Source organism: Athene noctua, chromosome 20 (genome assembly GCF_965140245.1).
Source record: "Athene noctua chromosome 20, bAthNoc1.hap1.1, whole genome shotgun sequence".
Taxonomy (NCBI): domain Eukaryota; kingdom Metazoa; phylum Chordata; class Aves; order Strigiformes; family Strigidae; genus Athene; species Athene noctua.
The window spans coordinates 10,611,057-10,625,868 of NC_134056.1; the positions used below are offsets into that span (position 1 = coordinate 10,611,057).

The following is a 14,812-nucleotide window of genomic DNA, read 5'->3' on the forward strand; positions in this document are numbered from 1 at the left end:
ACAAACCCCTTGGCAGCCACAGCAGGGAGCACCTTGGCCTGGGAGCCACAGATCCCTTCCCTCCCCAGGTCTGTCTCATCACTCTCCTTGTATCTATGCTGCTGCAGGGAGAGGTCCCTCAGGGTCCTGCAGAGCCCAGAGTGACTGGAACCAACACACCTCATTAGGCTGGAGTTTGGGCATGACTGTCCAAAAGGCACAACAAACACCCAGCTCATGTAAAAGTTCTTACAAAAGCTCCCTGAGAAGCCTGGGGGAGCTGGCCCTCCCCCAGAAGGAGGAACCCCAAAGCAGTGCTGCCTCACCCTGTGGCAATGGATAAGCTCTGGGATGGCGAGTGTCAGGCTTGACCCATCCCACAGCATGTCCATGATCCCAGCACCCCCCGGCTAGGAGGGGCACAGTAACACCCTTGAGCAACAGGCTCCACCAGCAAATTCAGGGTCAAGAAGAAGTTGCAAATGGAGGCACGGAGAAGGAAAGTTTCCATGAGGTCAGTGGAGGGGATTGCCTTCTCTGGCAGACCGGGATGCCCATGGCACTCTCACCCTGTAATGTTTTCCAGGTGCCCCCCAGCAGCAGGACTGTTATCTGAGTAACCTCTGTGCAGACAGAACGCTGCTGAAACTTGGGTCCCTGACCTGCGCAAAGCAGCTCCTGCCCCTCGCAGAAAGGCCTCACCTGGCAGTTGACATCCATCTTCCCGTTGGAGAGGAGGTACTGAACAATGTCATAGTGCCCCTTCTTGGCAGCCAAGTGCAGACACGTGGAGCCCTCTGCGTCCTGGACACAACCACAGAACAAGCACTCAGGGGACATCCCTTCCCAGCATTTCCCATATCTGCATGACACCAGTGATGCTCAGGAACACCAGAGAATTTCACAGAGGACTACTCCAAAAGCACCCAGCCCACTACCAGGAGGGGAGAGAGCAGAAACGACCAACACCAGCACTGAGTAGAGGGAGCTTTACACAAAGCTCAGAGGTGCAACCCATGCAGAGTAGGAGACTGAGAATGCAAAGGCTACATAAAGAGATGCCTCTGCAAAGCCTCGGGAAGGTACCAGCCCCAAACCCTCACAGACTGATGTTCCCCTTCCCCAACAGACCCTCTCCAACCATTCTCCATGTGCTGAGAGCCAACAGGAAGCAGAAATCCCTTGCAGAGGCAGAGCTTGCATGTTACATCAGAAAAGCATCCTTGTCTCAATCTCAAATGCTCCATTTATACAGTTCTTATGATGTGTTTTATTAGCACAAGGCCTTATTCCAGCACCTGGCAGCAGGGCAAAGGGGGGTCCTGCACAAGGGCTAGAAGCCTCCTGGGAGACCAAGTCTCCAGCATGCCTGCAGCCATCTGCTGAGATAGGAAATAAAAAAAAACCCATGAAGGTTGAAAGGAAAAATGCCTTTGGGAGATGAGAATACAGGATCTGGTGGAGATGGACAGGCTGTGAGTCATGGCGGAGACACTCCCACACTAACACCAAGGATCTCAGCGGCTGGAGCTTGATTTTTATCAGGCATTTATATCCCAAGAGTTTAGCACAGAGCAAGGCCCAGAGACCAGGAAATAAGGAGGAGGAAATGAAAGACTGAAAACCAAAATGACTCCTTCCAGCTAAACCCCTGGAAGCAACATCGGAGGTGAGGGCTTTTGGATGGAGCTGAGCGGAGAATGTGGCACAGGGCTAGGGAGCAACCCTCCAAGCAAGGATGGGACGTCTACGGTCAGGGATTACACTGTGTGGGCTTCTTGGGGTAAAGGTGAGGTTTCTACACCTCCGTAAGTGCCTGTCACATCTGAATAATGCCACAGCTTTCCCCTTAGATAAGCATGAGCCAAGTGCAGCTTCTCAGCCCTATGGAGAGCAGACATATTTTAATACAAAGTTTCTGCAGGTTTTGAGTGGGGCTTTTACATCCTATTAACAGGACCAACAGCTTCACTCTGGGGCCTGAGAAGCCCCCACCCACCCCACCACTGTCCTCAGTACCCCCTCGGCCCCGCAGACCTGCAGGGCTGGGCTGGGCAGGCTTGGCATCCGCCTGCAGCAGTTAATGTCCAGATTTCTCATTGAAATCACTGGAGCTGATTTTAAACTGCAATGTTGCTGCTTTCAAAAAGATGACTAATCTGGTGCAAGAAACTAATTAACATAATAAACTAGTCTAGACTTCAGACGTGATCTCAGGCATCTAATTTGCTTTTGCAAGCTCAGGATTTTTTTCCTTTCCTTTACCTTTAGAAGCAAAAAAACCCCTTTTTTCTCTTCCACAGGGATAAATCAGGTGAGAGATGTTTGGATTGCTCCAAGACACTTGTGACAGTGGCCAGCATAAATCTACATGTGCCTGTCCTGTCCTTTCCCCCTTTCCAGCTCAGAGCCAGGCTCCCAAGGATCCATTTAAGGTTCAGGGTGGGCAGCACTTGATATCTTGTGCAATTCTTCTGGTCCTGCCAGCTCCTTCACAAAAAGAGCATCCTGGCCCTGCCGTACTCCCCAGCAATAGCAGAGGAGCACGCCAACAGCAGCAGGTTGTAACAATAAGAAGTTGACATGGGGAGGGTTCCTGTGCTCCAAATAGCATCTGATTTATGGGACTAATAAATGATCTGTATATTTTCCAAGACTGCAAAGCAACCAGAGCATACTAAAGGCAAACTGACAGCTGCATTTTATTGTATTTGTTTAAATTAAAGGGTAGAGTTTAAAGATAGGGTCCAATTTTGCCACTGCAGCGTGACTGCAAGAAACCACACATCAGTCCTTCAGAAAGCAAAGCTTCCTCTGTCATTTTTGCTGGCTTGGAAAGCACCTAATTATCAACCCATTTTAAAATGTCACCCCAAAATTCTCATTATAAGAGTCTAGAGGAGGAAACTCTGAAATCAAACTCCAAATTCACTGCAATGGATTTGTGAAACTAATACTTGTCAGCCTGTAAACTTCTTCCCAGAATATGGAAGAAAATTCTCCCAGCAGACATTGTTCAGTCACCGCCCCAAACCACGTGTGTCAAGGGACCACCGCACCTCCCTGCAATGAGCCGAAAATCTTCCTCCCTGGGCTTGTTTGGTCTTTAAATTGTGGTGAAAGAGATTGTGGTTAATTTCTGAAATGGATTCCAGGAAGAACCTTACATTGTCATGGATTTCATACGGCCCCGTATGAAATCAAATACCCTCTGTGTTTGGTGCCACAAACTAATGTAGCAAGTGGCAGCACTTGCCCCAGACTGCTCACAGCCAGGACACTGCACCATGAAAACAATACTACCAACAACCACAGCCTTGCCAAGCCTCTGTGCCCAAGACAAGCAAGTCCACTTCCCCTCTGCCTGTGCACTTCCATCCAGGACTTAACACATATCAAGAAATAAATGGTGGACAGAGGCTTCTTCAAGAGAAAAATATAAGGAATACACTGCTACCTTAGGATCTACTAGTGCTCCAGCCTTGATTAGGTATTTCACAGTTTCCAGATGGTTGTTTTCTGCTGCTTCCATCAGTGGGGTCCTCTGGTCTTCAGAGCAGGTGTCTATGTTAGCACCAGCCTGTTAAGACACCAAGGCAAATACAAGGACAGCTATAATCACTGCTGGTTAGCAGAGGGAGGATGTGGGAGTAGAGATTTAGTAGCAAGTTTTTTTCCTGAAATTTAGCCAGAATTAAGCAGGGGTAAAAAAAAAAAAAAAACCCAAAAAAAACCACAACAGGAAAGAAGGCAGTCCAACTTCACCTGTTTTTATAAAGCAGCACATGCTGCCTGCCCCTCTCCTAGCTTCTACAGCCAGTAACTAGAGCATAAGCCAACAGCTGGTATTAAATAACTCTTGTTATTATTGGATTTTGTACTGCTACTTTCTAGATATTGTTTGTGCATCCATTTGGAAAAATCATCCTCCTCCTTTTTCCAGCAGCTTTGTTTTCCCTGGTCTAACATTTTATGGACACAATGAAAAAACCAACCAGCTCTTCCCAATGTCACAAGGAGTGGGAACAACTTGCTGATTGCAACAGAGGTAGGAGCTGCAAAAAAACATCCTGGAGATTGGCTAACTATTCCTGTTGAAGTCAACGGTGACATTTCTACAAAGGTCTCTGAGCATATGTTCAGTCAACATGGAGAGCCTTGGACCAAAATCTTACTCTTTTCCAAATCACTACTGTGTCATGTATCTTGCCTACTTCAACTCTTTGGCTCAGTAGCCCACCCAATACTTAAAAACAAAAAGAAGATCCCAGAGACAGCACAATTTTTGGCAGGCCACACATGCATATATGAGTGAAGCACAGACCTGTTTACAGCAGCGACATGCTGACTCAGGTTCACCTGGCACAAGAAGTTGGCCCCATTGCTTCCAGGTGCCTCCCACTGAATGCATTTGTTTTGATTGCTTTTAAATAGCTAAAGCTATTTAAACCAGACCAAAGAAGAGGCATTTCAAGTTTAACAAGCTGGGGACATTCCCAGCCAAATACTGTGCTACTGCAGTAGCCAGACATCAGGGAAGAAACAAGAGGAAGGATTTTGGAAACAAACCAACCCTACTGATACTCAATTCAGATTGTTTGTAGTAACTCACAAATTTTGCTCCTTTTACTCATACAAGTCATTCCATTGCCTTCACGTGCACGGAGTGAGTGAGAGCAGCAGGGTGGACCCATAGCTGCATCTTCAAACAGCACTTTGAAAGCCTCTGACTCCAGACACTGAACTGCAACGTCCCAGCAGGCTCATTTTCAAAGACATGGCAATGCTGATTTCTCAAAAGCCCCTTAAGTTTTCCCAGTCACACAGGGTAAACAAAACATACTTCCAGTCACTCCAGATGATGTATGTCAGTACAAAAAAGAAAAACTGTAACTTTTTCAAGCCTTTTTTATTTGTATCATTTTGGAGCAGGTTCAATGAGAGCATCCCTATGTCTTTATCCATCTTCCCTCCATTATAACCCAAATCTCAGGCAATAAGCCAAACTTGCATCTTTCCTTCTCTCCTTTTCACGTGTGGGACATTTACACTGCAGAGGAAAATCCTGCTGGAGTTACTCAGGTTTTGACAGAAAGGAAGACAGAGTCTGCTAGCTTCCAGGCTCCAGCGCCTACCTGCCTTCGTTACAAAGAGCAACTTGGCAGCAGCGTGCAGGTCAGTGGCCAAGTGCCAGCGGTCAGCCCTGCTGGCACATCTGGCAGCACACGGCTCTGCAGGGTGTGCCCGGGCATATGGGCTCCCATATGCTCCACAGTGTCCTACGTCGAAGCTTCCCATGCTCACTGCCCAGACAGTAAAGCCTGCTTGGAGAACCGCTGAGAGACAGCTTCAGTCATGTCCTCTAAGACCTGTCCACCACTCCTCCCTCAGCAAACCCTGAGAATGAGGAATTTTTTATGAGGGATGTTTCAGTGCTGATTTACAGAAGTGCTTTAGCCATGTGGGGCAGAAGACCAAAAACCACAGAAAATTGCTTGTACAGAAGAATATAAGTGGAGACAGACCTGAATCAGCATATGGCAGATGTCCACGTGGCCAGACTCGGCAGCAGCATGGAGAGGGGTTCTCTTACTCTGATGCTCCATTTTAAAATTAGGGTCAATTCCATCCACTGAAAAACAGAGCACAGATGCTTTCAAGCACAATTTACAGATTAGAGAAAAGCGTAACAGGAGAACCAGGTCTCAACTAAAGGCTTTTAAAGGATAGGTTCCCAGTCCATCCTCAGCCCTTCTCACAACTCACTACACATTCAAGCCAGAAAGCTCTCAGGGTTGTCCCATGGACATTCAATACACAACAGCCCTCAAACCAAGAGCCTCAGAAACACCACGGAACTTAATACCTTTAAGGCATTACAATTTCTACATAGGCCATCTCCCTCAGATTCACAGTTCATCACCTCTCAGTATACAGCAAGACCAACAAATGCTACACAAGGATAAAAAGAAAAAAAAAAAAGGCTTTGTTTAAGCTCAGAGGTTGGAAACACCAAAGAGTCAGTACTACCTGGCCTTTTTGTTTCATCACTGTTAACTGCAATTAGTATTAGTGATCCTCGTTGCATTCCTGCAAACACAGGGCTACAAAGTGGATGGAGCTTCTCCAACTAACACAAGCTCCATATCTGGCCAGAGATTCTCACAGCTGTGCAAAGACTGACAGATGATGATGACAGCCAGACAAAGATGTCTGGGCATGATAACATGTTGCATATGATGAGGCCGTAGTTAAATATCAATGAATAACATTTTTGTGCTATTGAAGACATGAACAATGAAGCTAACACTTGCTGGACTAAAAAAAAAGAATCTGATAAATGAAAAGAACAGAAAGCGTCCAAAAATGTACTGCAAAGCACTGGAGTGGAAAGGAAATGATCCCAAGGAAACACTGTGTCCTTCAAACGGGGAGATTCCTCAGGAACATTTGTTAGTAAAAACAAGCTCAGTAGCTCAAAGTCATCCGATGACAGACAACTATGTACCCTCGAAACAAATCCTGTGTATTGAAGGGCTCTTCCTTTCTGCTCTCTTGCTGATGAGTCTCGGCTTCAGCCAACTTCCATCTTTTTACCTCTCCACTGGATGCAAATACCTAACTAGCCCATTCCACAGAGAGGAAGAGTTCTGTTGGACTGGAAAAATCATGTGTAGCTCATCTGGACACAGAAACAGCTTCTCTGGATAAAACCGTGCCCAAATGCAGAAACAAGTTGGGAGCAGGTCCACATTGCACAGACAGATGAAGCCATTTCCAATGACACATCACTTGCAAAAGTGGCTTTCTCCTCCAGCTCCACTCACAAGGGGCAGTGGGGAATATGACGTGCTGCCATGCTGGGAACTGGACTCTGGCAACTGCCTGGCAGGAGCTGGGAGTACTGCCAGACATGCAATGTCCTGGGAAGGAGCAACCTACCCAACATAAGCAGGACTTTTTGTAGCTCTCCTTGCCTCGCAGAGAAGTACAACTGCTTTGGATGGAACCGTAACTTCTTGGGTCTGCAGGAGTGAGGGAAAGAGGCATAATTAATACTCACTGAAGAACACTCCTTGGCATTTCACCCCACCCCACTGCTACCCCATCTGCACAACGAAGTCTGTTCCTATGGTACAGCTCCAGAGTGCCAGCAAAACACAAGAACAAGTCATCACAAGGAGGTCTTAAAACTTCCCACTCCAACCACAGACAGCCTTGCTCTAATGAGGGCCATATCTATTCAGTGTCACTCATCAAGAAATTCTGGGTCTTACTACTGTAAGTAGGAACTCCTAGTAGTTACAGCTGCAGTTGCAGGACCAGTGAAAAACTAAATCCTCCAGGCAATCAGTAAGACATTTAGAGCTATAAATATTCTCCTGAATCAGTAATCTGTTAGGGTGACAAATGACTGAAGTGAACAAAAAAAAGTCTCAGTGGGACCAAAATCCAGAGAAGCTAAATCTCAGTTTTGTCTAGGTTAAGTAACTTTGCTGGGAACTGGAGAGACCCAGCAGTCATCTTACTTTTCAGAGTCCAGGGCAATCAGGGCACTTTCCAGCGTTTCTTTAACTGGTCCCTGGGCCAGGCTAGTAGTAGGCTTTGGAAAAACTGAAGACCCTGCCATGTCAAACCCCTCAGTAGCTGAACTTTCTGGCTTGTCTTCCTCTGACAACCGCATCCCAGCGCCACTGAAGAGAAAAAATGAGAGACAGCCAAAGCACAACCATTAAAAATACACAACAGTGCCAAAGAAGGAAAGGAAATGGATTTTAAATACAGATAAGCTTAAGTGAAATCGAAACGTAAACCGGCATCTTTTACAGCCTTTTCAGTAAGATCTTGCCCCAAAAAGGAGTTGCATTGCCATATCATTATATTTTGATGGACTCTGTGCTACAGGAAACCCAGAAACACGGGCAAGTCATAAAAGCCACCATAATAAGATAGGATCAGGCGTGAAGTCAGAGCACTGTTCAGCACAGGGATGGCTTAATTTGCATTTTCCTCTGCATTTTCAACATCTCCTTATGCTTGTGTCCATCGGTGCAAGTCTGGAGCTACAGCCAGGTACTGCATGAATTTCCCTGTCACTTAGCAGAGCTGGCAACATCAACTCATTCCACTATTATTCTATTCCCAACAATGAGAGGAAGAAACGGTTTTAACTCCTGAACCCCTCCTATCTTCATAGCCTCTGTCCCAGCTCACCCTGTGGCTGCTGCACTCTTCTCCACCACAGTGAGCAACACAAAACACACCTGAAGATTCCTGCAGCTGAGTTTGGCTTGCCAGAGCAGGACCAGAAAGCACTTTGCTCCATCGGGAGGAGCACAAGCATTTAAATACAAAGTATGGTTTGGCATGAGGTTTGAGATCACCATGTGCTCCAAAGCTCACCTCCCCGTCGTGGTGTCAGCCCTTCCCTCCACAGCTGCTGGCTTCTGCTGCTCATAGGTCAGCGACACCGTCGAGGTTGTGTCTGCTTTTGCTATTGTCACCTCCTTTGCCTTGGAGGCCTCTTCCCCGCAGTGTGGGCAGTAGCTCATGTCATTGACCTGGGAGGCACAGTTCTTGTGGAAACGGTGGGAGATGCTGCTCTCCGGCTGACACTCCATGAAAGTGCCCTAAAAAAACCACATAGAATAAATTCACACCTTGGTCACTGCGTGCATTACCCCTTCTACATGCTTCATCCATCCGCAGATCTCTTAAATACTTCATTCATCACCACTCTTGTCCCTGGCGCTTCCAATACAGTAAGCAAGCACTGCCACTTCTTCAGAAGAGAACAAAACCAAGGTAACAGGGAAAAAATTCACTTGGTTAGGGACTGCAAAGCAAGTTTTTTAATTGTGCTTGGGAAACAGAATCAGGAAGTCCCAATTTCCAGCTCTTTCCTCTAATGCTTGAAGTTCTCGCTTATGTTTCGAGAAGTGCCAGTGTACTGTAAGGACGCCCCCAAAACTGGAAAAGAAAACTTCAGACCTGTATGCTGAGCCAGCATTAAAACTACCTAACAAAGCTGTGCACAAACCATTCAAGGACCTACATGAATAAAATGAAATCAGCTGTTAACCCCAATGTAACCTAAAGTATGTAACGTCTCTGCTTGGACCGGCCCTGTATGTCCTTTAACCCCAATAACGTGGCTCACTGCTCCTTCAGCAAACTCGGGCAACTCTTCTTAAAATTCTTTTCCCTTTCCAGCAAAGTCCTTTGAACTGAACTGCAGGTATCCCAGATTCACTACCCTGCCATATTAGTGCTACCTGAAGCCCTACTGTGCTCTGTATTATCAGTGATGGATAGCACAGACAAACACTCCCAGGTTCACCTGTGTGAACTATGACATGTCACTGAGAGATGTACGAGCATGTTAGACTAGTTAAAACCCACTTTTCTCCTGAATTCATGGTCCTCCCAAGCAATCTAATCAACTGTATCTCAGCTCTGCAAATGCCTTTAAGGGTTTTGAGGATTTTATCTTCTAAAGGATCTTTGACTCAGCATGAAAATCCAGGATGGTTCCATTTATTACTATAATGCTTGAGACTACTGTAGCATCTTTCATTGAGTCATCTTGAAGAACATCAGACAATTAAACCTCCTCATCATCCCGTGAGGCCCTCAATTGGTGTTCTTCAGCTTTACCAACAGGGAAACTAGGACGTTGACGACTTAAAGGACTGGACCAATGCTATTAAAAGCCTCAGTGGCAGAGGTGGAAGAAGCAGCAGGAGATCTCAAACACTGCCTTGTTCCATTGCCATCACTCAGGTTCCCCATCTAAACCATCATGAGCATATGAGAGGATACAGATGGGTGTACACAGATTCATTTACAAACCGAGCTAATACAATTTTTGATGCGATTGATTTGTACAGAGAAAGAAAAAAAAAAACCCTTCTTCCAAAGAAATTCCTAAGGCAAGACTTCCACTGTGTGAAATCCCAGTGAAAACCCTTCAGTAACACCCCTTGGGGTCTCCAGGAAGATAAAGGTGACGATTGCAGCTACCCTCACACACATTCCTGTTGAAAACACCACCTGATGTGCTGTGGAACGAGGTGGAGCTGATGCCAGGGAGTCAGTAAACCCCTTTAGGTACCATCTCCACCTTCAGCTCTTCCAGCTACTGCAACAGGTACCCCCTTCCCTAGATTGAGAGCACGGACTTACTGCAGTGCAAAAGTATCCACAGCCAGGGCAACACTGGTGTTTCACCATCCTCCCTCTATGGTCCTCACACAGCACCAAAAGCTGGACTTTGTTAGACGGGCGCATCAGTTCATACTTAACCACACTGTTTGTGCATCGGCCCAGCTGGAACAGGAGAAATTAAAGGAAATGAAATTACTGGAGACCAAAACACTCTCTGTGCTTGTGCGGAGGAAGATCTTGCACACTGCCTTGATGAGCCCTGGCTTTTTCACAGTAATTCAGATGTGTGCCAGATAGCATTAGCAGTGCAGCAGGAAGCTGTGAAAGCTGCTCTCACAGGAAGAAATGCATCATTTACTAACTAACATGCATGTGGACCCCGAGTCGTTTGTTCCTTGCAAGAAAAAAAATTGTAACTGGAAATACGCAACAGCCAAGCAGCGGCAGAAGGGGCAGTCCCATGGGCCTGACTCACACAACATACGCTCTCCTTTTGCCAGGAAGAGCGGGTGTCGGTGACCAAGAGAACAAGACCATACGCGCTAAATCTTGTTACTGTTCAGAAGTATAAGTCACAGGAAGATAAAGGGAAAAATAATTGCTCTTCATTGCCAGCGAAGTTATAGTCTGTACTGGTTCCAGCACTGGCCCCTGCCCAGACCACAGGGACGAACAGCCAGGCTTTCACTAGAGTTCAGCTAAAGTCACACTTTGAGCATGTTTTCCGAAGGATTTCATCAATGTACAGTTCTGGGCTTAAACAGCTGTCTTCTCATGCACCACCTTGTTCTGTTAATGACAGCAGGCTCCGTAACTGGGGTTCACTTTTCCCAACCAGTGTTACTCGCTGTGCTGCATCAGAAGGATCAGCGCTTCCTTCTGCCCCCCATTCATACATCTACGACATTTTCACATCCCAGTTGCCACCTGCTAGCATGACGCAATGCTGTTTGGGTTCTCTTAAGTTCCTCTTGATAATAACCTTGCTCTCCCCAGATGCCTGGCAAAGGACATTTATGAACTACAAATATAAACATGAAAGGCTGCCACAAGGAAACGTCCCTGCTGAAATCTGTGCATGGTTTACTGTGCGCTGCCACCATGAGCAGAAGAGTCGGTCAGGAACACGGTGCCTGCTCATCACCAACAGACTGTCCCTCTGGTCTAGCTGAGGTTCCATTTTCTGCTTTTTCTCAACAAAACTAGGATTTCTCTCTAATTTTTTTAAACTCCACTTCTCCTGCAGAATCAACGCCCCTACAGAAAAAGAGAACGGATTTTAACCTAGGCTCATCATTCACCCCTAGAATCTCTGATTCAACTTACCCAAATTCAAGCTTCAAAGTCTACCTGTGGTTGTGACACCTTGGCTAGACTGATCACCAGTAACACACAGACCTCGGGGCTGCAAGGGTGGCAGGAGAGTAACACTGCACTGATTATTACTTATGAGCTGAGAAAATGTGATTAAAATGTGAAAAGCTGCACTGTCCATGTGAGGAAATCGCTGCATTATTATGTCACACTTTATTATTTGTTAGAAACTCCAAAAAAGTACAAAATTATTAATTGCTATTTTCCAACCATCAGAGAGTGCAGCAGGGTGCTCATAACTATTTATAACATTCTCCAAGGACATGACAGTCTGGAGAACCCACTACTCACACATATAATACTTTATAACATCTATGAGTCACTTATCCCATTATGAAAAAGACTCTAACATAAAGCACAGCCTTTGCTATTCCTCTCTCGGATTTCTCCACAGACAGAACTGTCAAACCACTGTACACACGAGAAGCAACTCTTGCATATACCTTTTGTTTATTTAGAAACCCCAGGGTCCCCCTCTCTCCTATAAGTCTCCAGGGCATTCTCTCGTTAATGAATCAATTTTGCCACGCTTTGGAAACTCCCTTCTCTATAGGTACCAGCACACACTAACAGAAGCAGAGCTGGGCTGCAGATCAGATTATTCCCTTCTCCTTCCATCCACCCTTCTCCTGGGATCCTACAGGAGAACTAGAGATACTCTTATTCCTTGCCCTACTACCAGCAAGTATAGAGTGCTGCAGTGTGACTGTGGCTCAGCTGAAACTTAAAAGAAACTCAAGAATCTCCCAGCAAAAGGCAGATCTACCGAGCGCATTGCTGTCCTGCAGTCTCACTTTCCAGACTCTGAGAAGGAGTCACTTCTGTCACTTATTTCCACACTTTCAGAACCAGTAGAGCCCAGCTAGGCCAGCTGTGATCACTGAAAGGCATCGAGCACAATCATTTTCAGTCAGCCAGACCTGGAGGCTGCGCAGGGTTGCCAGGACATAGGAAGCTTTGTAACAGAAGCCTCTTGGGAGAGGAGGAGAGAGGAAGGCTGGGGCAGACTGAGCCGGCGGAGGGCATGCCAAGTTCCCGAAACTCAAGAGCTGGCTACAGAAAGGTTTGCATCAGCGCCTTCGTAGTCAAGGGAAACCAGCTCCAAGCTTCCTCTGATTGGATTTTCTCACTTTGATACATGCTAATGTATTTTAGCCCACTTGGCCTGAAGTGTGTCTGTTACATCAACTTGATCCAGCTGCACAGGCCAGGACATGCAGGAGGGATCCACCCAGCACCTCTCCAACTGCAGACCACACCACCTCCTCCCTTCCGAGTGGCTTCAACCCGACTGTGCAACACGCGCGGAGCGCTGGAGCCCTCAGCTTAGTGAGCAAGATGCTTGCCCTGCCATTCCCACATACCGGTGGGTTCCCAGTCTAGCAGGCTGCAGAGCTCCTCCGTGACCTGACACATGTTCCCAGCACAGTTTTTTATTCTTTATGTCTTTATCCTCAGCAGAAAAGTCTGCGAGAAGCTGAAAGACAGGCTCCTACCTCGTTATCCACACTCTCCGTGGCCATGCACTGGTTGTTGGCTAGCGTGGTGATCTCTCTGCTTTTGGGGGTTTCCATTCGACAGCTACAGAGGGGGACTTCCTGGAGACCATCCACTTCGATTGCTTCAGGACCATTGGAAAGACCTGGAGTACAGAAGACCAGCGAGTCAGCTCTGAAATTCTCTTCCAGGAGAAAGAATGCAGTCCATCAACACCACCCATGTCCTGTGGCATCTTCCCATTTAATTTCTTGAAATGCTCTCAAGACATTAACTAAACCCCGTAAAAAAAGACCCCTTTCTTACACCAGTAGAAGTTTGCAAAAGAATCCTGTACTTTTCTAAGTCCAGCCACACTACAGATGACTATACTGAAATCATGAATAAGTTAAGAACAGTTTACTCCGAGAAAACCTCAACAAAGAAAAACAATGGTGAAATACAGATTTTTATCAGACTGTCTCTCCTCACCACCTGCCCCACAACACTGCTCTGGCACCAGAAAATTTGTAGGAAACCACGCAGAGTTGGAAATTTGAATAGCTAGTGGAGTGATAAATAGAGAAGATCAAGAGAGCACAAACCTCTATTTGCAGAGGCTTATTACACAGATGGGAAAAGAAAATTCCTGGGACTATTTGGTCTCAGCCAACCAAGAATTATTTATTTTGGAAGGAGAACAAACCAGGAAAAAGAAGGCAGCAAGATGCTCAGATGTTCTTGACTTCTCCTCATCTTTTTCTCTCAGATTTTGAACAATTTCAAACCTCTTTAAAGGTGGATAATGGCTTTTGAGGGGGTACAGTGTGAATGTTCTTGTGGCTCCTCTGGATTCAACTCAATCACTAGGTTACCCATGATTGCAAAACACTGGCCTAAAGACAAAGGGGTTGCTTTTGGTCCTATACTCCCATTCTAATCCTACACAGTTGTAACATCTCTTTGCAACGTTTTCATTGCAGAAGCAAACCCTCAAACATTTGCCTTTGGATTGGTTCACCCTGAAGTGTCCCAAGCTTTCCCTACCCAAGCCTGCTATGAGATGGAGTCCCAGTGAGAAGGAAGCATGCTGCTATCTTTTAAGCTTTTAGAAGGAGAGTTATTTTGTTGCAGTTTCAAAGATTAACTTCATTCCTGAAGGAGATTCCTCTTTAGCTGCCCTGGCAATGGCAGCACTCGCACCCGCAGCACCCTGCCCATGGCTACAACCCTACCAGCCCAGCACAAGCTCCTTTCATCTTGTGAGGAGTTTCCTTTGGTCAACAAGTTGCAAGACCAAGCCTAGAGAAGGGCTGGGATATTTCAAGACATACAAGCAGACGGAAAGTCCTTGCAGTTTTCATGTAAAATCCTGTCAAGATCTTAGAGGTTTAAGAGCTTTTTCTAGGACCACAAATCACAAAGCTCATGCCTCGCCTTCCAAATTGTCACTTCCATAATCTTTCTGACATCTGCTGAAAGCATCCCTCGTCCATCCTGACCCTCCCTTGGTGGTGAACCGTCCCACCTGCTCTTTGATGCGCCTCTATCAAAAGAGCCAGACAACCTTGGAAAGTGAAAGAGCGACAGAGGACAGACGGAGGGGGGACAGACGGACGGATCCAGCTCAGGCAGAAGGCACTGGATGGATCCAGGGCAAGTTCAGGACTGGGAACAGCAGCTGGGCCCAGCACCCAGGAACCCACACTAGTGCCTCCTCTGCCTGGAGCTGAACAAGGGGATCCTTGGGGGGTGGCAGCAGCGATCTGGGGTGATGCTAAATCATAATCCGTCAAGGAATGGAGGGGAGCTGCCG

The 14,812-nt window shown here is 46.5% G+C and overlaps 1 protein-coding gene across 8 annotated transcripts in view; it reads right to left on the bottom strand.

Moving 5' to 3' along the window:
* Positions 1-14,812, bottom strand: part of EHMT1 (euchromatic histone lysine methyltransferase 1) — a 123,101-nt gene that overhangs the window by 18,825 nt on the left and 89,464 nt on the right. For 7 of the 8 annotated variants that reach the window (XM_074923356.1, XM_074923355.1, XM_074923358.1 and 4 more), the window contains exons 11-18: positions 13,017-13,162; positions 10,165-10,308; positions 8,383-8,609; positions 7,509-7,673; positions 6,922-7,004; positions 5,505-5,611; positions 3,437-3,559; positions 682-783 (exon numbers count right to left, since the gene is read on the bottom strand). In XM_074923356.1, coding sequence (XP_074779457.1) covers positions 682-783; positions 3,437-3,559; positions 5,505-5,611; positions 6,922-7,004; positions 7,509-7,673; positions 8,383-8,609; positions 10,165-10,308; positions 13,017-13,162 — 1,097 coding nt within the window. The remainder of the gene's footprint in view (positions 1-681; positions 784-3,436; positions 3,560-5,504; positions 5,612-6,921; positions 7,005-7,508; positions 7,674-8,382; positions 8,610-10,164; positions 10,309-13,016; positions 13,163-14,812) is intronic. The other variant, XM_074923362.1, reaches the window with a different exon arrangement.